We start from the raw sequence: 22,221 nt of genomic DNA, 5'->3' as shown, positions 1-22,221 counted from the left end.
ACTTTCACTACATTTGGGTCTTGTGTCCCATGACTGCAGATCTGTACATGTAATCAGTTTCAAGGAGGCCCATCCCTCCTTCGGAACGGGGAATATATAATCTTGGTATGCACTGATTTTTATAAATCATTTGGTGGGCATGAAGCATCCTTCTTGTTTTCCTATCTAATCTATCCGTTTTGGGGCCAGTCAATCACTCCAAAACTCTTAAGTTAGGACAGGAAGAGCAAATAAGTCTATAGCTTGGATTTTGTTCCTAGATGTCAACGCTGTTTTCAGGATTAATTTGTCTTCTAAAGTACTCCTTATTAAGTTTTATTTGCATTTATTCATATTTTATTGTTGACCCTTCAATTCCCAAACATTTATACACTCCCTCTTGCTCAAGTTATTTTACATCACATTATTATCCCAATCTGATGTTTTCTTGGTGCTGCAGTTTTCCTGCTTTAAAGGTTACTTTTGCACATTTATCAAGACCAAATGACATTCTTATATCATCTGGAAAAGTTTTGACAACTTGCAGTTGTACTTTCAGTTCCTCATCTGATGAGCTATACAGTTTCTAATCATCGACAAAGAGAAGATGAGAAGCCCTTATACTTTGTTGTTTTCTAGGTACCAAATTATAGCCATGGCCTAGGCTGTTAAGTAGACAGCTTAATGGATGAAGGGCAGAATATCAGCAGTGACAGAGTCACCCTGGAATATCCCCCTTTGAATTGTTATCCCTGGGATAATAACTTGTCCTTTATCATGGCTTAATTGCAAAGTGGTGTGCCACTGTTTCATGATCACTGTATTGTAGTTGATCAGTATAGGGTGTATCATACATTTTTAAGCACTCTTTCATCCATGCATGTCGGGTACTATCAAATGTTTTTTGTAGTTAATCCATGTCATACTTAAAATTTTCCCCTTTTTACAAGTCTCCACTATGACTATTTCACAGCAAATGATCCTTTGTTCCATATGACTTTCTTTTATTTGCCCCTTTGTTCTACTGCCATAATTGTGTTTTCTTCTAAATGACTACAGACTCTGTTGGCATCAATTCCTGTGTATAGTTTATATGTCGTTGGAAGGCAAGTTATTGGTCTTTAATTTTTTGGGTAGCTTGCAGGTTCACTCTTAAGCAGGAGCATTGTTTTTCCTGTTAGCCAGGTTGGTGTCTGTTCGTGGTGCACATATAAATAGTTCTTACTCATGGCTAAATCTTCATGCAAAGATGTTAATACTTTTAACCAGAAGTTTGCTACTGCATCTGGGCTTGAGAGGTTTCCAATTTCAGGCTTTACTTAACTTTGTTTCAATCTCTCTGGCTGTTACTTCATCCCATTTCATATCCTGTACCTTTAAACTTCTTATTCTTTCTTTTACTTCTTCTATCCATTTAGCATACTTGTTATGTTCCACAGGATCTTCACAGATACTTCTCCAAAATGTATCTATTTCTTCTTTTTTTGGTGGTCTTTCAATTCCTTTTGCCTTTTTTCCCATTTCTCTATAAAACTTTTCTGGGTCATCAAAAATTGCTTATTTTGTACTCTCCCTTTATATTTATCTGCATATATTCTAAGTTTTTCTGCCTGTGCTGAAATTCTTAGTTTATTATTTGTGATAGTACATGACAGATCCTGATCTCTCCTAATACTGTGCATTGCTTTTATCACATCTATCTTTTTAAGTATTTTCGAAGATCTGCTCCCTCTTCTATACTCTTCTAACAGTGACATTTCTTGTCTCAGTTGCTTTATAGTTTTCTCTATTGGATACTTCCATGATGGTATTTGATTTATCCTCTTTCCCTCCCTCACTACCCTATGTTCTTGTGGTAGAACTTTATCAGTTACTAATTTAGCTGCACAGTAATCTATCCTGTTTAGTTCTGTTATATCGCATGGATCTCTATGGACAGTCCTAATTATATGTTTTTGTGGTAGAACTTTATCAGGTGTCAATTTAGCTGCACAGTAATATATCCTGTTTATGTCTGTTATAGCGCATGGATCTCTATGGACAGTCCTAATTACTGAGTTCATTTGTTTTATCAAACTTTTGACTTTTTGGGGTTTATTGACCTTCTGCAATCTATTTCTTTCATTAATCTTAATATGTCTGTCTATCTTCATTAAGTCAAGCAGCTCTTCTCTTAGCTTGTTTTTTTCTAAACTGAGGGTACATTTTTTGTTTTCCATTTTCTTTGGGAATTCTATAGAAAGTTCTACTGCATACTCCTGTGGCACATTCTCTTCAATTTCATCGCATGCAATCTGTTGCTCTGTCATATGAGAACTCACTGGCCTATCACTTCTCAACATTAACTGTGTCAGAGTTTTCACAGTTTCCTGTTCCTTACCTTGCCATCCAGCTTCAAGTGAATGCTTATACTCATTTTCTGTGGAAGGATCCAAAATATCTTCATATGGCACCTGACCAATTGCTCCCCATTCTACTGGTTTCCCTTTAATTTGGAAATCCATTGCTCTATCATTTTCTGTTGCTTTCTGAATTAGATTTTCTACACTGAATCCTTCGGTTTGGATGTACTCCATAACCTCAGTTTCTATTTCTTTACCTCCTCCATTACTGATCTCCTTTTCTACTTTTCCTCTGTCTTTTTATTTTCTGTATTGTAAATTGTCCATGTCTGGATTCCTTTGCCTTTATTTGTCTTCAAATATTTTTGGTGCTGCTCTTTTTGTATTGATTAGATTTGTTTTCTCCTTTGCATAGACAATACACCATATTAACTCTCTTTTTTTCCCATGTCCATATTTCTTATTCAGACGTTGCCTGATCTTCCTGTTTCTCCTTAATATGGGGATCGTTCCATCATGCTGTGATGTAACCTGTGTTAGGCCTTCTACATCAAATCCTTCACTTCACAGGCGCTCCATAACTTCAACTTCTATTTTTTTAACTTATACTTTACCAATCTGCTTTTCTACATTCCCTCTTTGGGATATTATTTTTATTGTGAAATTTTACATGTCTGGATGCCTTTGCCTGTATTTCTCTTTGAATATCTTTTGGGCTGCCTTTTTATGTTGATTAATCTGGCTTTCGCCTTTGCATAAATATTGCACCATATCAAGTCTCTCTTTCTCATGTATCTAGGTTTTGTTGTTTATATTTTCGCACTTCCTCAGATGCTTCTTTTTCCAAAGAGATCAAAGTTTGTTGGTCTATATACTGTTTTTCCTAAAATCTGTTGTATTTGTGATGCCTCTGCACTGGCCCAGCAATCAGGGAGCCTCAATCCTCGCCACTAACACCAGTGAGGGGTGTCCAAATACGGGAAAGGATAATAAATACACACACAGTAAGGTACAATTTCCCTTAAGAGCATACAGAGATCACAGTCAATCTTGAGCTAGTTTCTCCTTTTCTCTCCAGGTCCCCAATAAGACTCCCCACTGGCACAGCCATAAGGTCCAGATCTCAGCCTAGTGGGCAAGCTAAAACCTCCAGCACCCTCTCTGTCCAACCAGTGCTTTGTGTCCCTGCCCAAGTAGCTGACACACACACATACTTTGAGATAAGAATTGTATATAACCACAAGGACACTCCTGGGGAAGGCTGGCACAGGTTCTCCAGCTATACCCCTTTTACACAGACTATATGGTAGTATCCCTTGCCACCACCCACTAATATTTATCAGCTACTAAAAAGGCCCTTAACAAAGGGTGTCCAATCATTACTGTGCAATATTGTTATCCAAATGGTAAGTGCAACTGAATAGTCAAGACTTATTGGAGTGGCTTGGCCAGTATCAGTATATGGGAATACTCTATACTCCCGAACTTCTGAAATCTCAAATTTCAGAATCCCAAGATTATAAAGCCAAAAGCTCCAAACACTAAAACCCAAGAAGTACGAATTTCAAAATCGCAAAGTTCGGAGATGTTGAAGTAGTGCTTCTGGTGTTACGGTGTGTGAATGGATAGGTGGAGGTTCAGGTAAGTATTTATGCTTAAAGGTGTTGGTTAGGGGCTTTAGTGTGTGTGTCAGTGTGTGTTGTGACTGTGATGTGTGTGTGTGAGGGGACTGTAGGTGTGTGGTGGTGTTTTCATGTGTTTGTGCAGCGCAAGAGTTAGTATATTTAAGTAGGAGGGTGTGGTGGGCCCAGCCCCCCACATGGGGGTGCAGGGGGGCTTGCCCCCCTGCTTGTATGTAGTGTAGGTTTGTGTGTGTATGTGTATGTGTGTGGTGTATGGTTAGTGTAGGTTTCGCAATTTTAAAATTCACGCTTCTGTGGTTTCGGGATTGTCAGGTTTCGGCTTTATGATCTCGAAATTCTGAAATTTGATATTTCAGGATTTTGGGATTATAAAGTGAACACCACTATATACATGCAGTGTACTCTAGAACTTAAATTATCTCTACACAAAACAACCACAGTTGAAAGGTTTAAAAATATTTAATAATAAAAACACATGACAATACTCCTTACTACACAGTGCTAGTCAAGAGTTCAGAGATCACAGAGAAATACTTAAAATAATACAGTAGAAAAGTTCTGACATCAATACAGAAAAAAAAATCTAATCTTCCTACTTCCTAGCTATATCTAAGAGAAAACACAGTTCTAAAATCAACTTACATATAGAACACAGGCAATGTTGGTGATGTTGGATGTTCTCAAAACAAATGCAGAAATGCCCTCACTCTTTCTGTCCTTAAATTGATAACACAGTACCACTGATTCATTTCAGAATACATCATTTCTTTCTGGTTCCCAGGCTAACATAACTCAGAGATTAATAGACTTTTGATCTTGCAGCTGGTCAGGAAGCCAGAGCAATAAAAAAAGTTATACATGTAAGTTCTAGCCATTAACTCTGTCCTCAAAACAATAGGCAGAATGCCTCCCTCTAGACATCTCTGCTCCGAGTTTTAGATCAAAGAATTTCACCATGCTTGACTTATCAGCTTTCTTACAGCAGAATGCACTGTTGTTACATTTTTTTCAGTTCAACATCCAATACAGTCTTTTCAACTTTAATAGAACAAACCTGTGGTGTACATTAATATTTACAAATGACAGAATTATCTACAAAATTCTATCTAGTTAGACTGGCAGCCTTCACCTATCTTCACAGTATTAATCACCACAAATTTTTATTTAAAGCCTCTGGCAATTTTTCTTGTGGAATTATTTATTTTCTCTCTTAATCTTCTTGTTTATCTTGTATCTGGAAATTCTGGGCTTTGTGCATAATAGTAAAAATATAAAATTTCTTTCCTATTCTCAACAGTCCATTGTATCGTCTTTATGGCTCTTCAGTTTTTGTGATTTTTGTGGACGGCTACTTCCTGCTACAAAGGGCAGGGGGTGGGGGCATCCTCTGGCCTGGCCTGGTCCCATCGTAGAAGTGTTTCCGTAATTTCAGGATTCTACATTGTCATTTTTTCCAGTCCTGGCACCAGTGTGCCTACCAGGATTGGGCAATTTATTTATCCTGGGTCTTGTGCACCCAGCTATCTTTTTTAATTTTTGACCTACTTCTGTCCATGATATATGCCATATAAATACAGTCTATATATCAGTGTCACCTTGGTGAGATTTTGTAGAAAACAGGGTCCACCTCATGAAGGTACTCACTAAGATTTGAGGATGAATTCAATTTCATCACTACAACTCTCCTTTGCTTGCTGACCTTTCATCCCTGATGAACATTAGCTGTCACAAAATAAGTGCTGTGGTTTGAAACTAAGTTAAGATTTTTGTTGCTTAATAAAGATCTTTTGTTAAAAAAATTCAGAGTAGCATCTCTCAATAATTACTGTTTTACAATACCTAAACAAAATCTCAGCTACAGAAAAGCTTATTAATGCAACTCAATTATGTATCTACTTCCTTCTCTCTTACAATAAAAATAACTGGACAGTCACACCTCACAGTGTTCAAGAGTGGGTTTGAAACCTTCAACAATCACAAAACCTGTATAGGGAAGATACAAGAGAAGATAGGAGGACAGTACATTGCTGATGCAACAGCACAGCAAGCCGTGTCTGTGGTTCTGGTTACATAGTTTGCAGCAACATGAAGATGACATTTGTATGCTGGCAAGCTACATTTACAAGGAAGACATGAAAAACAGAAAAATATCTTACAAGTAATACAAGTGGCTACCAAAACAATACAATTTTTCAGAACTGCAGGGTAAATTTTACCCTTGACAGAAGAATTTGTGGGAGTCCCTTCTCATAATTACTCCATGATGCAAAGCCAACTCAGGCCCCAGTAATTTTCTTTCAATAATGCAATCCCTAAGAATTCATAACAAACTAGGAAGCACTACGGGGAAACATCACTCTCTGGTGCATTCACACAAGTGCAAAGCAAACATTATTGGAGACGCGGCACTGGTAATAAACTATAAAATCCTGCTAGCAAATCAGTCTAGTACACCACTTTCTTTTCCTTTAACTTTGCTGCACATAGGATATGCATCTTTAACTATGCTAATGCCATGCTACAGGAAAATTCATGTAATCTGCTGCACTTCTTGAAGCATTCCAAGTGAAGATGTCATGAAGTCTCATGATCAGGTTCACTGGAAAACTGCAGAAAAATACTGCCAAAATTGCAAAGAAATTTCAGGTACACTGTATGAGAAATTGTAGGGAAGTGGAGGCAAATTAATTAGATATTGCAGGTCCTTTGATGAAAATTGGGGATTATTTTGCTGCAGATGCAAACATTTCTAGAAACCAGTATGACTAAAAGTATATTTAATAGTCACCTCACAGACACGTATATTTCCTGTCATAAAATAATGACTATGAGATTTTTCTGTAGTGGCATAAAAAGTGAGCCTTTTGTCTGTACTTGCTTTTACTCAAATTTTACACTTAATTAATATTTTGTAAGGCAGCAATGAAGAAAAAGAAAAGCACAAATACTGACACAAGCTGTACATTTTACTTGCCAAAAACACAAGTTAAGCAACACATGGTAAATAATAAAAATGTCAGTTCTCATGGAAGATAGCAACAAATGAAATTCAAATATTAACAATATTTTCTTGGAGAGGAGATAAAATACAAAACACTAACTAGACTTACCAGTTTTTGCAATTCTTTTAAATTATGGCATGAACAGTGCCCTGACACTGACCTTGACAGTGCTTTTTCTACTGCCCTTTAAAATATTAGTGTACATGGAAAATATTAATTCTATATCTGCAATCAATACAGGGAGCCAGATGTACTGTTCTGTGACAGCTACAAGTCCTGGGAGTCTATTTTGTTGGGCTTTGCATCACCCATCAGTGCTGTTGTCCACTTGTTAACCCTAGGCTGTGACGACTTTATAAGTATGCCACTCAAAAATTTTGTTCTAAAAAAAAAAAAGTAGTAGTAGTTAGTAGGGGTTCAAAATAGATGCTTTCCTAAAAAAGGCAGCGAAGGATGCCTTTGAAGAATGTTTTCTCGTTTGGCATTCCTTTGTAGCATAACTGTCTGAAAGAAGTCAACAGACATTTATGTGGCAGCATCGAAGCAGGCAGATGGGATTGCACTGTCTTTGGCCTACGCTTGTACTCCTCAGCTATAGCACAGTAATTGCTGAATATGTACATGTTCAGCAGTTTACCAAACAGGGCAACTTTAGGCACCACAGTTGTTTGCAATTCTTCAGTGAGACTTACAAACTCAGTGAAAAGTTTTGCCACAAATGTTGCATGTGTAAAGCAGCTCAGTTTGTTGTTTTTGCAGAAAACTCCTTTTAGCCATTGTAATGCTGCAGGGTCAGATTCATTGCGTGTACAACAAAGTCTTATATTACTGGCAGGTATTCTTCAAGAAATTCAAAAGAGTTGATCCATGATCATCAATTTGGCTTTACACTGTAAACTGGTATTTTTGGCATAACGCTTTCATCATTTCATTCACCCCTCTAAATAATTCTTATTACTTATTTCTGCAGCATAACATTTTTCTGACTTTGGAAAAAATTCTAGTAGTACATGACTTCACATTGAACTCTGACAGAATACCTTCATCACAAGGCCTACAACTTGACCTATTTCTTGTAAAACATCAGAAGTCACATGAACAGAGTTGAGCAACAGTCACTGCAAGACTGTGTTGAATGCCTTGAGCATGTAGCTCACACAGTTACTCATTAACTGCTAGGACATTTCTAATTTATACAATAACTGTTAGCACTTTCAGCAAGGCCTGCATCTTTGCAGTGCTGCTGACACATTCCATGAAATCAATGCCAATTAAAAGTGGGGGATCAGATACTCTTTTTAGCATTTGTGTCAAAATGGCAAACACACTATGTCCACTGCACTCTGTAGTCTCCTTTAAGGCAATGAAGATATTTTGCTAAACTTTTAGGAAGGCATCATGTTTAGGCTGCACTTCTTGTAAGTAGGTAGTTCTCAATTGTGTGGGTCCAGGAAGATAAGTTACCATCCTGTTTAGCGCACTTACAGAAGAAAGGCCTTAAAAGCATAAAGCTTTCTCTGGAGGGATGTCTGCTTGTGTTAGCGCACAAAGCCCATCCAACATGGATGCCTTTCTTTCCTGTGATGGAGCAGTTGTGTTTACAAACAAAGTTATCAGTAATTGCTGTCTCTTGCTACCAACTATGATAAAAGTTATGTTAGAACAAGATCAGCTAAGAGGGCACACATTAAGTCAGTGCAGAACAGTTGCACTTAAAATTACAGTAGTACACTTTTTTTTGTTCTTTTATGTGTCTTTTCAGTCCAAATGTTTCCTTGAGTTTAAGTGAACAATGTGCTTTGAATATATTTCACAGTCCAGCAGAAAAGTCTGAAAAACAAATGTGGAAAAGCCTTGGCTTCCTCATGGGAAATAAATGGGTGTTTTGCTGATGGCAAGGAAATGTTTCACTTCCCTAACAGGGTGAAGACAAATGTAGGAGGAATTGTAAAGAGAATAAGAGAATACAATGATAAGACTGAATGTAAAAAGAACAAAAGAACAGAGCAGTCGATTTGATATGACTAAATGTAAAAAATAAAAAAAATAGCTTAGCTGATAATTTCTTTACAAGAAATGCAAAACCAACTGAACAGTTATTTTGCTAAGGCAAAATGCAAAAAGAACTAAGGAACTGACAACTACAGCAGGAACTGTAACGAGGACAAGTTGATAACACCACATGTAAAAAGAAATATGCAGTGTTCCTGGGGGCTCTACACAGTACAAATACAGCTGGAACTGCAATACGTTCTGGCACATCTTAATACCTGTGCCCATTTTAAGATGATTAAACATAAACAACCTCCACATACAACCATCATGGTGCTACACAATTCCTGATATACAGATGTAAATTTTTTCAAAGTAATTACACAATGAAACATGCCATGAAAAGACAAGTTTGCTGGATAGCTTGATATGGCATGGGCCCTACCAAATGCCAAGCACCTTAGTTATATACATTTTAAACATTTTATAAAAATGCAAAAAAAAAAAAAAAAAAAAAGGACCAGTCTGTCAGAATTCAATGCCAAATAAAAGTAGCGGATAAGATACTCTTTTTAGCATCTGTGTCAAAATGGCAATCACACGGTGTCCACTAAAATCTGTAGTCTCCTTTAGGAAAATAAAGACATTCTACTAATCTTCAAAAAAAGAAAGTGTTTCAATTTTAAAGACTGTTACTAACAAAAGAAAATGTGTTAACTTCAATGCACATGAATCATAGATGGAGGTGAATTTATTCTTAGAAGCTCTGCAAAATAAAACATTTATTTTACATTACTATGGAAGGTTGTCAACATGAGACTCTTGCCTTGAAGATAAAAAGCTTCTTGTAGACCTTGTTGCACTACAGATGCAATATGTTCTTTGCAAAGTACTGAGGCCATGCATGAGGGCAACAACATTTTAGTAATACTTGAGCACCACTGATATGTGCAAGAACCCCTGCCCAAAAAGAACTAAACACAGTTACTGAACATTCTACAACAGGAAAGTCCATTTCTGCATGAGGGTTTAAAGAAATCTGCCGCAGCCTATGTGAATGCTCAGAGCAATTCATGTAGGAGTGACCTGAACATGTTCCAGCACTACTCGTATGAAATTAAGCAAACAATTAAGCACCACCCTCATATGTACATATCTCATTAAGAAGAAAACACAAATTCCAGAATAAGTGCTGCAGATAGCACCAGAAGAAAGCAACCCACAGAAAAAGTCCAGCAGGCTGTTTACATGTTGTAGAAAAGTGTTCAGTGCCAGCCTAAGAGTATGCGCAGTGCAACTTATGAAGAAGCAGCCTGAAATTGTTCCCATACTGTGTATATGAAACTAAAGAAACACTTAATTGTCATTATTATATGTCCAAGTCCCCATCCAAAGAAGCAAACAAAAGTGCCAGTGTGAAATACAGTAAACACTCAGACATCCCAAAACAGAAGTCCATTCCATTAGTCAATTTATATAATAAAGAAAAATGTCTAATGCCAGCCTACACATATGCCCATCATATTTCATGCAGGACTGTCCTTTTGCGTGTTCCCACACTATGCAGGTCAGAGTAAAAGTCAATTATCAGCATATGCATAACCTGCCATCAAGAACCAAGCTTCCCATGGCAACTACATAAATGTAGCACAATAGAGCCTGCAGCCAAGATTTCCAGCACTATCTCTACAAAGTGCCCCCAAAAGACAACCTAAGGCAAATACAAACATTGCACATCAAAAGAACAGGCCTGTAGTCAAAAGTCCACTTCTGTGGCTTGCTTGCAAACTGTGAAAAATATTTTTCAGCCTATGCATATACCCATCACAGCTCATACAACAGTGGCTTGAATGTGTTCCCATACATATGACAGAAAAAATCAAGCAATATTACCATATCAAGCAGTGGTAGTATATGTACGAACTACCATCACGAAACAAACTAAGGCAAATACAAACAGCAGAGTATGCACCAGAACAACAACACAGCCTGCAGCCAAAAGTCCGTTTCAGTTCCTGTTTGTACAATGCAGAGAAATGTTCTGTGCCAGCCAATAAATATGCACATTACAACTCATGTTAGGAGTAATTAATATAAAAGATAAAAATTGAATATAACAAATATTTAAAGAAAGAAAAACAAGAAATTAATAAAAAAAACTATATAAATATATACATTTGTGCCCAACAATTCTTATTACTGTGACATTTCGATTCATGTTTCTTTAAGTTATAAAAGATTATGAGGCAAAGTTAATAACACCTTCTTCATATTTCTGAATAAAATACAAAACAGAAGGTCAAAACCTAAGACTTAAACTTTTTGATTGTGAATTCAATTTTATCAACTCTATTTTATTCTTACATGTTTCTTCCAGCAGAATAATAAAATCGAAAAAGGTAGGTGTGGCCAATTGTAACCATCTTCTTGTTATAATTTTCCTAGCAATTGTTAAATAACACCACAAAAGAGAATGTTAGCTTTATCAACATTCAGAAGAATAGGAATGTTATACAAAATCAAATCCTTAGTAATAGAAAAGTTATCAGACTATAAAGCTTTACTAAACATTTGTATGTTTCCAATAATCTTGTAAAGAGAAGCAATCAAATATAACGAGACCAATAAGCTTAACAATCTATTTGTAGATTTATCTATATTTGCTAATCTGCAAGTTGCAAAAAAAAGTTATGTGTGGTGTTTTGCAACAATAAATTTTCCAAAAATGGAGAAGATAATATGTGGTTTTAGTAACAGCTAGCACCATTATTTTTTGTCTGAATCTGAAAAGTTATTTTCTCAAATACAAAATTCTACTATCTTGAATTTATTTCAGATTTGATGTCTATTAATATTGAATATAACACTGATAAGATTTCTTTCATATCATTAGGATTACACACTACTTTACATAAATAATTAATAAAAAGAGGAATTTCTAGTTGATCAGAAGACTTTAATGAGATAATTTTCTCAGATATAAACACATTAATTTTTCAATATTTCTGAATAGTCTTCAGTGAAACTAAGTTGAAATTCATTTATTAAGTTATGAATCGATTTCAAATTTAGTCCTGAAAAACAATGATATAAACCTAGGATTTTATTATGTCCCCATCTTAAAATTTTATTATAATCAATACTTCTAACTAGTTCAATAGAAAAACAAAACCGATGAATCATAAAAATCAGTTCTTTATTATGGAATACTTATGGTATATACCCATAAATCTTTCAAGAATATTATTTGTATATTTAATATTGGAAGGACTATTTCATATTGAAAATAACTGCTTATTAACATCCAAGCCTTATTATTTACAATTTAGGATCATAGGAAGTTACAAGGCTACTGGCCCTAGGGCCCTTGTAAGCCTAGCCAAGTTCTACCCTTATTTCCACGATCAGCACCTACTGCCTGTGTCCAAGAGGGACACAGGTGGAACTCCCAGGGTGCATTTATAGTTACCCATCCAATCATCAAGTCTGCGTTTGAAGAGGGCCAAAGAGGTGCTCTGTTTGACAAGAATTGGGAGTCTGTTCCAAAGATGTGGTAACTTCTGGGAGACAAATCTGTCCCCCCAGCATGTTGTATTAATGTCACGTACCAGGTTAACCCATGTACCACTTGACTTGTGGATATGCAGCATTTCCAATAAAGCAGGGTCAGAGATTCCCTTATATGCAAGGCATTGCTCGCCTCTGAGTAGTATGTATGAAAGAGAATAAAGTGACAGTGGTTTCAGATGATCCACATAGAACATCAATGTTACACTACAGCAGGGGTTACCTGTACTCTTCAATGGCCTTTCTCTCAGTACCTGCGCTATTTAGAAAAGAGGTGCACATGCATGCTGTGCTCCATGAAATGCAACAGCCCTCCCTCAGTGAGTGCCTCTGTAGGATACACAAGGTTTCCTTGCTGTGCATCTGACATTACACAACCCATCCCTTTATGCTTTTGTGCTCTATATTTGCTACTTTGTGTATCTTTGACATGAACATTGTATTGAGCTCCTAATCCCTGTGCTATTCATGTCACTGCATGGCACACTGAGCAATAACATCTTGACAGACCACATGATTCTGCTTCTGATACCTTAGCATACCAGTACTAATAGTACACAAAAATGAGGGCATCCTTGGATCCCCACAAGTAATGTGATCTGTCTTTAAATGATTAGTTAAAAATATATGGTACATACCTTCTCTTTGTCTGTATTCACTAGTTTTCGGTCATCTCTGTTCTTCAGTTTGCCAGGTGCTTCAGCAGTAGGAAAGGATGAATGAAAGATGAATAGCTTCCCTGCACATTCTGCTGCCTATTTGCCAACAAAACATTGAAATATGACAGCATCAGAATGGAACTATTAGTACTTCTTAAAGATTATAGCTATTTAAAGATAACAGTTAGTATACATCTTTAAAAGGTGATACTAAATGATGTTAACTAATTTAGAAACTGTTCATACAGCAGTCCTGGCAATGAAAAAATATAAACCACACACAGTATATTGTTCAGATGTGCTGTGTAAACACATGGTTAGGAAGCGTTAAGTAAGGCCAGTTAAAATGCCACACAACTTTTACATGTTTTGATCTTAAGATAATACTGACAAAACTTACTTTTTTTTCTCTCTCAAGAGTAAAAGTAAAATACACATTTAGGTGTTAGGTAAATAAAAATGTGTTCACTGCATTACTCCTAAACCACAAAATGAGGGGCCACATTACTGTATATTTTACGATGGACTAAATCATTACTGCAATAATATACAAGGCACTATGGCTAATTAACTTTATTTGACTTAAAACTAAATTGTACATTTTTGACATGTACAAAGTGATGTCTGCTAAATACGAATAACAGTTATGTATTTAAGGGCTAAAAGTATTAAAACATTAATCGGCTTAACAAGCACTCAGGCAGTGGTCATTGAAGTATTTTACAAATGAATGAAGGAAAATTATGTCAATATCCAGAATAAAAGTAAATATAATGAATCAAAACACACTAATAACTTAAGCATCTCTCACAGCCTCCTCCTCTTTACAATTAAACAGAGAAGGATGGAGTTCTAGTTCACTCACTGGTTTATGGCTGGGTTCCTGACTATGCTGCCTACAACTGGGTTTTGACTAACAGTCCACCAAATCAGTGGGCCAGTCTGAGGTTTAGGGTGTGGTGGCTGTCAGTCAACCTTACCATCACAAGGGGGAGAAAGCTAGTGCCAAAAGAATATGACATTAGACTTGTACTCTTAATTACCTGGTTGATACATGGCAGTACCTTCAGAAGGTACAAATGGGAACTTTAGTGAGGTAGTGACTTTTAATAAAAAAGGTTTTGTTCTTTTTTTCAGCAAAAGAACCATTTTTGAATGCAGATGACATTCACAAAACTGTGAATCACACAATGCTGTTTAGTATAGTGTCCAAACTCCATCTTGTTTGATGCCCTACTACTGATTGCTACTACTTACATAATCTTGGGATCCTTTTGGCAAACCAGAAACTCCTAAATAACTGGGTGACTAGACATCAGTCATATGTCTATTACAATATGATTCATTACAAACTGATCCAGTCAGCCACACCAAAAACTACAGTACAGTTGTGTGAGGTACTCAGCCTAATGGTTGATGACTTAAATTCATGTATCTTTTCCTGGTAGACCTTAGTTTTTGAATACAGGATTAGTCATTTAGACCCAAATTCTACCAGCAGTAAAAAGGATATGTATGAGCTGCAAGATCCTTATCAGAAAATAAGAAAGAGATCAGTGGTGCCTCTCAGGTGTGGCAGTAGGACCTCTCCTTTTTGGCATTTACTTTTCAGATCTCCAAGTATACTTCCCAGACCACTGGCTATTGGGCTAATAAAAATTTGCAGACAACTACAAATTGTAGGTGGTTGTTAGGTCACCCTCTGAGTCACAAACCCTCCAGAATAAACTCTCCCTAATAAACTTTTAGTCTTCTACAAACTGGGTTCAAACTAAATGTTAAAAAGTGTAGTACTGTCAGTATTGATAAGACAACCCGTCATCTCAACATACATTATAAAAAACGCACCAATATGAAATGAAAATGTAGTCACAGACTTTGACATTAGGTTGATGATTCCCTCTTTTTTGACAGTCTTGTGGTAACAGTTGTCTGGAAATCATTTTATTTACCACAACTAATTGCCAAAAGACTATCATCAAGGGCTAAAGAGGATACTTGTCATGGATGAGACCAATTAACCAAAGCAAAGCCCACCTTCCGGATATATTTCACTAAGCGTGTCAATCAGAAAGACCCCAAATATTTTTAACCAAAAAGATCACATGCTTAAAAGTCCTCGAACTTTCAAGTCAGAGTGGGAACTTATCCCTTTATTCAGTGTCTTTCACACATTTGAGGAAAGGTCTGGCTCACATACAATGTAATTATACAGACAGTTGTCCTGGACCTCTTGTATCTCAAAAGTCCAGTGGCTCCACTAGTAGGGACAGGCTTATAACCCTTGTATCCCACACCTCTCTAATAAACTTCCCCTGCATGTTAATGTTAAGCAGTATGACTTACTATTATCCTTAAACATAACCTGGATGACTGGACTGATATCCACAAATTAACTTTGGGACTGACTGGTATGGCCCTCCTGGAGAAAGGATGTGGGCCCAAGGAAAGGTACTGGCAAGGCATAAATAATAAAATTCATCAGACCTGGAAATCTATAAATCCATGAATTTCCTCTTAGGAATATGACTGAGTTGCCATACACCATCTGTGGTGTGAGCTAAAACTCAGCATCTGGGAGAACTTAATCAGTTTGAAGAGCAGCAGCCCCAAAATGAATCAGTGGCAGCCCGTGCTTGCCATCAAAGCCACAAAGCCTCCACAACAGTCTGTAATAACAGCATGCTTAATAGGTCACGTTTTGCCACTGGCACCAGCATAGGAATATACACAATCAGAAAGTGAATGGTAGTGCAAGCCAGCTTTCCCTGCATGCCTGTTGCAGTAAGACAGCAGTTGCAGGTTGACATAATTGTTAAGATATTAACCTCACAGACACAAGATACAGGGTTAGCTTATCACCTTTGAGGGCACTGACTAGGCTTAAAATGGCCAACAAGAGCAACTAGCCTAGTATGAATCTATGAACCTAAACAACCTCTACTAGCCTTGGAAAAACAAGTTTGTCAATGTGTATACAAAGGATGGGGTAATTGATTCATAAATATTCACTGCCACATATCCTGAAATGGCTGCCAAGACACCATCTTAGAAGAGTGAGCAGTGCTGATCTGTTAAAAGATTTAACAGAGATAAAACAAAATCCACCATAAAAAAGAATCAAGATGGAAAATATTTACTGACAGCAGCACTTAATCTATATGCAGCTAAGAAAAGAAAGCTGATCTGACCTACTGGCATTCTTTACCCTGGAAATGTAAGTTCAGAATGCATATGTGGCTAGGCTTAAAATGGTCCACAGGGGCAGTTAGTCTAGTACTAACCTATGAACCTATATATAAAAGCTGCTTGGATTCTAAGGAAGAAAATAGCATAATGGAACCAGAATCTTTTTTTTGAGAACAATGTCTGCTACCACCTTAACTGCAATGGAATGCTTAGTAGCCAAAGCTACTCTATTTTCATGAAAAAAAGTATACAATGAAGAAAAATGTATCAATGCTTGTATTGCTGATACTTTCTGAGAAATACATGATTACCAGAAGACTCTTTCTAGAAAGATACTTTCAAAAGAACAGAGAACACTAATTCAAAAGGTGTCTTGATCAAACTATCTAGTTTTCTTCTTTCGGCTTTTCCTGGTTAGGGGTCGTCACAGTGGATCACCTGTCTGCTCATGATTGGTAGTGGAGTTTTACGGTGTTGAGTTGCCAGCCCAGCACCCAACCTTCCACAGAAGGCACACACACACGCATTCAAGCCTAGGGCCAATTTAGAGTATCAAAATTCCAAGGAGGAAGAACCTTCTTTGGGGGCCAGAGTTCAGGCTCAGAACTCCCTTAGAAGGCAAGATGACAGCCCCCAGTTTTCAATGAATGCAATTAGACAAGAGGGTGAGCAATGCACTTTAACTGAATGGCAGTATAGCCCCCTCCAACGTAAGAAAATGGGACCAATGCTCAAACAATTTAGGATGACTGATGAATGGGAATAAGACCAAAAAGTAAAATAAGGTTCCACTTGGGATCAAAATCCTCAACCTCCATACCATGAGATAAAAAAGCATTCAAGAACAGAAGTAATACATTTCCTCTTACTATTCAAAAAGCACTCCCTTAGAAGATATTACAGGAATTTGACTGTGGTCTCTTGAAGCAGCGTAAATAATTGCTGTCTTGGTCAGTACAATACTACTACTAGGACTACGCAATTCTTTTCCTCTTGTACTTTTACAACTGCTCAAGTCAGATTCAGTGGGTGAACCATGAACAGCAGATTTTCCTGCTACTATCTTAGTGGCATTTTACATACTTGACTAGAGCCATAGGTTCATAGCAGGTTACTAAGCTAGTGGCCCTAAAGACCTTATAAGCCTAGCCATGTTAATCCTGAGTTGCTGCAATTGTCCTTGGTTAGATGGACATAATTCGCAGGGCGAGTCTATGATAGACATTAACTACCCCTGTCCATGAGGGGCATGAGTGCCACCACCAAGTTCTCACCCACCAGGGAATCACCAGGAGTGCTTTACTTTATGCAGGCTTCAAATCTTTTCAGACAAAGACAGAGGCCCAGAATTTCACTGAATATTTAAGTATCACTCAAGAAACAATTTAACCAATGGAAAAAAAAAAAGTGTGAAATGTGCACCCTAGATAATTTGTGCCCAACTCTCACATAGAACAAAAACACCAGGCCAAATAGATTTCTTAAAACAGAAAACAAAAATGAGCAGGTAGCAGCTCTAAAATGTCACAGACAAAAAATACAGGTTTTGTCATCCTGCAGGGAATCACCAGCAGTGCTTTAGTTTATGCAGTCTTCAAATCTTTTCAGAAAAAGACAGACGCCCAGAATTTCACTGAGTATTTAAGCATCACTCAAGAAACAATTAAACCGATATACGAAATGTGTGTGAAAAGCTGTTCACAACATTGTGAAGAAATCAGGTCCATCTGTGACATTCTCGATAAAGAAAAGAGCACAAAACTTCTCTGCTGAGCTGGCATTCATGCTCCATATGCACAGCTGAACATAATTAACCGTGTCACGACTTTTATTTTTTTTTTTGCAAATGAATAGCTGTCAGATATAAATTAAGGAAATAAGGCTAACTTAACAGCAGTATGGACACCCTGCACAACTAGTACATCCTTGTTCTATTCTGTCAGTATGTACTACATGACTGTAGTTATCCATACCAATCAGAGAATCCCTGGTGTTATACAGTTTTTGACAACTTTGATAGCTAGGGTCATAGAGAGCATCTCCTTCAGATACAAGTATACTTTTACCCAAGACAAAGCCTAGATTTCTAGAACCAATCATCCAATCACAGACTGACACAGCTCTTACTTAGAACCAGAGAGAGAAAGATAAGAACAAAACTCTTTCTAAAACATACCTTAGTTGTTATAATCCAACAGTTTGTTTCCATAACTAAGGCTGGGCTCACTGGGAACTCTATATCCAAGTCATCCAAATGAATGATCCTATGGGTTTCTCAGACACCGTCAAAATTTTCTCATGTGACACCTGGCATTCTGTAACATCATGATGCTCGGTAACACATGACCCAAAATGCTGAGAAGCTGGCTGACAGCTTTGGCTGGCACGCAGCCTACTTTAACAAAAATACCATCTACTGTTTACACCTGACAAAACCAGAAAGAGACATTACAGTGTTGTGGAACATTTTGAAACAGTTTTAAATCTTTTGGGATACAAAATTAATGAAGTTAAAACAAAGGCAATAGCGGTAAATTATGCACCCACATATGAATTGGTTCAGCAATATCCATATTTATGGGGACATGATAAAATTAAGTATTTAGGAGTATGAATTAAAAATTATTCTGGCATGGCAGCTAAGGATATGTGGGAAGAGACTACACAAAAAATAATACAAAAACTGAGAAAATGGAAGCTTTGTTACATGGATATGGATAGTAAGATAGAAGTAGTTAAAATGTTTTTAGTCTTATTTATTTAACATCCGTTTGCCAGGAAAGTCTGACTAGGACAGAGCCTATTTATTTTCAGCAGCGGCCTGGGGAGAAATGCTCCAGATACGTCTTTGGAATGTGGGAGGAAACTGGAATATCAGAGGAAACCCATGTGAATGCAGGAAGGACATGCAGACTCCGCACAGAAGGCACCACTGCTGAAAATTGAACCAAAGTACCTCTTGCTGTGAAGCAACAAAGTTAACTGCTACACCACTGTGCCACCCCATAGTCCCATTAGATTTATACGCAGGTCAGGCATATATTTATCAACTTGAGGAGAAGTTGTGGATAGCAATTAATAAAGAGCTTAAGGACTTTATCTGGGAGGGGAAGATAGCAAGAGTCAAATGGGATAGGTTGGTTCTTCCAGTAGAACAGGGTGGATTGGGATTACCGGATTTGAAGGGGTAATTCAGAGCTACACAGTTAGGGCTCCTATACATAGCACAAGCAGAAAACTATAGTTCAAAGTGGAAAGGGATGATGATGAAATGGGGAGGAAACAAGGAGAGACTGGGATTTTGGATGCAGGCCTTTAAGGAGAATAACAATAATCATATAGAATATTATATCTATAAAGTAGCAGAAAGTATACTAAGAACACTGGAGTGGAGAAAGGAGATTCTGTCAATAGGGATGACTGCAATTAGGAATACAGACAAAGGCAAGAGTTAGCTGGAATCTATTGGAGAAAACTGGCATGAGAACCAAGGTATCGGGAGCAGGTAACTAGAGAGAGAAAGATGATAGAATAGGAAGAAGCCAAAAATTTATTTGGACTGCAGGTTAGAGATTACCTTCCCTATCAAGGATTTATATCAGAGCATAGGCAAAGAGAAAGAAACAGAGGAGTCCTAAACAAAAGACCAGCACTGGTAGAGTTTTTAGAAGAATCTAGAACAGACATTCCCATTAAAAAAGGAATAATTTGTAGAGCATATACAATAGTGCATGAGAACTATAAGAATCAATCAGAAGCATTTAGGAAGGATTGGGAAGAGATATTGTATAACCCAGGGATTCCCAAACTGTGTGTCACAATGCCCTGGGGAGCCACAGCTTCCAAACAGGGGCGTTGTGAATGAAAACCCTTCATGTACAATTTTTTTCTTTTGTTTTTTAATTTTCTCCCTGTTTGAGCTGACGTCATCACGTGCGTGATGACGTCAGCTTCGTCAGGGCTACCAGCCTGTCGGAATTGAGCAAAGAGCTCACGCATTTCCAGCATCCCTGATTTGTGAAGAAAGCAATAATTTTTATTCTATAAATATCTCAAGTTAATCTTTCTAATATTCTCCCTTATTCCTCAATAGCCATACTTCTACTGTGCAGCAGAAAAACATGTAAGGTGGAGGTTTGGGTGCACAAATTTTCTGTGCAAGACTTAATTCCTGCAAAGCTCAACTCAGGCATGGTACAGGTGCCCTCTTGTTGTCATAGTGATAGGGAGGTGGGGTTATTGCCCTGTTCGACTTGCCTTGAGTAGGCCTACATCTTGCTTCTTTCCATATACACAGTAAGTTGTTGCCTCTATTGATGCTGTATTATTTTTCAGCATTTGGCAGAAGTGTGAAACTGAGAAACATACCAGCTATCTGATAAAAAAAAAATCAAATGTGATATTTTTCCCCACAAGTTAAAAGTATGCAGAGCCTGCCAGTGTGTTCCTCCGTGCTCAAAGCTGACAACTGCGGCAAATATGATGTTGTATTCAAGATCTGCACTGCCACCCAAGCAAACCCAGATAAATCTGGGCGGGCTCACAGTGACGGCATGCCCACTTGTTGATTGACGGGCATTCTCATAACTAACTTTCGGGCACATTTACAGAATTTAATTTAATTTAGTATATTTACAAATAAAGTTAAAATTAGGACGTCTGTTAATAATCACAGAATTTTATATATATATATATATATATATATATATATATATATATATATATATACACACACACACACACACACACACACACACACACACAGAATAATATCTATATACTAATCATATGTAAAGCGAAGACACTTCTAACTCAAGGAGAATGGCTCACCTGAGATGTACAGTGCCACTGCATACAATAACATGTGCTTATACGTACATGCATATGCATGTTTCAACTGCAGGTCCAGGGTGTGCAAATGCAATACTGGAACCCACAGGGCTCACATTTTACAAGCCTGTATGTAGTTTCAGTTCACAGCACAGCTGAACATATGTGTTAGTGCACTTAGGAAATGGATTTTTTTTTTGTTTTTGTTATGCAGACTTTGTGAGGACTTATTTTAAGCAACGGATTTAACATTTTACACACCCATCTCAGCTATCCATATTTGTTTATACACACCTATAGATATACGTAGACAGATGTAGACATATGGATTATATGGGTAGTTTGGGTTCTAGGACTGAACAGCAACAGTACAAGTTACCTCCTGAATGGCAACAGCAGACATGACACAACAGTGCAACTATCCTAAGTATAGACATTCTAGAACCTGACACTGTGCTACTTCGTCTACCCCCCCCCCCCCACATAAAACATTTCACAGGGTCGTGGAGAATCTTTGCTTTTTCTGTAGCGATCTGATGGCTGACCCAGTAAAACAAAGGGCTGGCCATCCGCTCAGACATTAACATTTCTCGTCCACTATTTAGAAAAATATTTACATTGTGAACCATTTGGGTATAAGGGCCATTACTTACTAGAAAATGCCAAGCAAATTATTGATCTCAGAGAAATTTTAGATGAGTCTTGGACAAGCAAGTCTACATCAATATATGCCAACTGATGTGAGATTTCACACAAAATGTTAAGATGCACTAAATGTTTCATACAGACTGAGAGGCGATCTCTGTCTTGCATATAAGGTGATCTCTGACCCTGTTTTATAAGTACTGCATATCCACATGTCAAATGGCACATGGGTTACTTGCTCTAATGACCTAAACCTGGTGTTTGACAAAAATAGAACCTGCTGGAGGGACAGGTTTGCCTCCCAGAAGTTACCACACCTTGGGAATAGACTCCCACTTCACATCAAACAGAGCACCTCATTGGCCCTCTACAA

At 37.4% G+C, this 22,221-nt stretch overlaps 1 protein-coding gene across 1 annotated transcript in view; it reads right to left on the bottom strand.

The window, feature by feature from the left end:
- The window catches only part of SEC24D (SEC24 homolog D, COPII coat complex component), an 866,900-nt gene that overhangs the window by 197,128 nt on the left and 647,551 nt on the right, over window positions 1-22,221 (bottom strand). Inside the window, exon 14 of the mRNA XM_044061657.1 lies at window positions 13,164-13,280. Within this exon, the coding sequence (XP_043917592.1) occupies window positions 13,164-13,280 (117 nt within the window). The remainder of the gene's footprint in view (window positions 1-13,163; window positions 13,281-22,221) is intronic.

Source organism: Protopterus annectens, chromosome 2.part0, assembly GCF_019279795.1.
Source record: "Protopterus annectens isolate FY-2018-M chromosome 2.part0, PAN1.0, whole genome shotgun sequence".
NCBI lineage: Eukaryota > Metazoa > Chordata > Ceratodontiformes > Protopteridae > Protopterus > Protopterus annectens.
The sequence above is the reverse complement of the archived record's forward strand: the minus strand, read 5'-3'. Positions and strand labels throughout refer to the sequence as shown.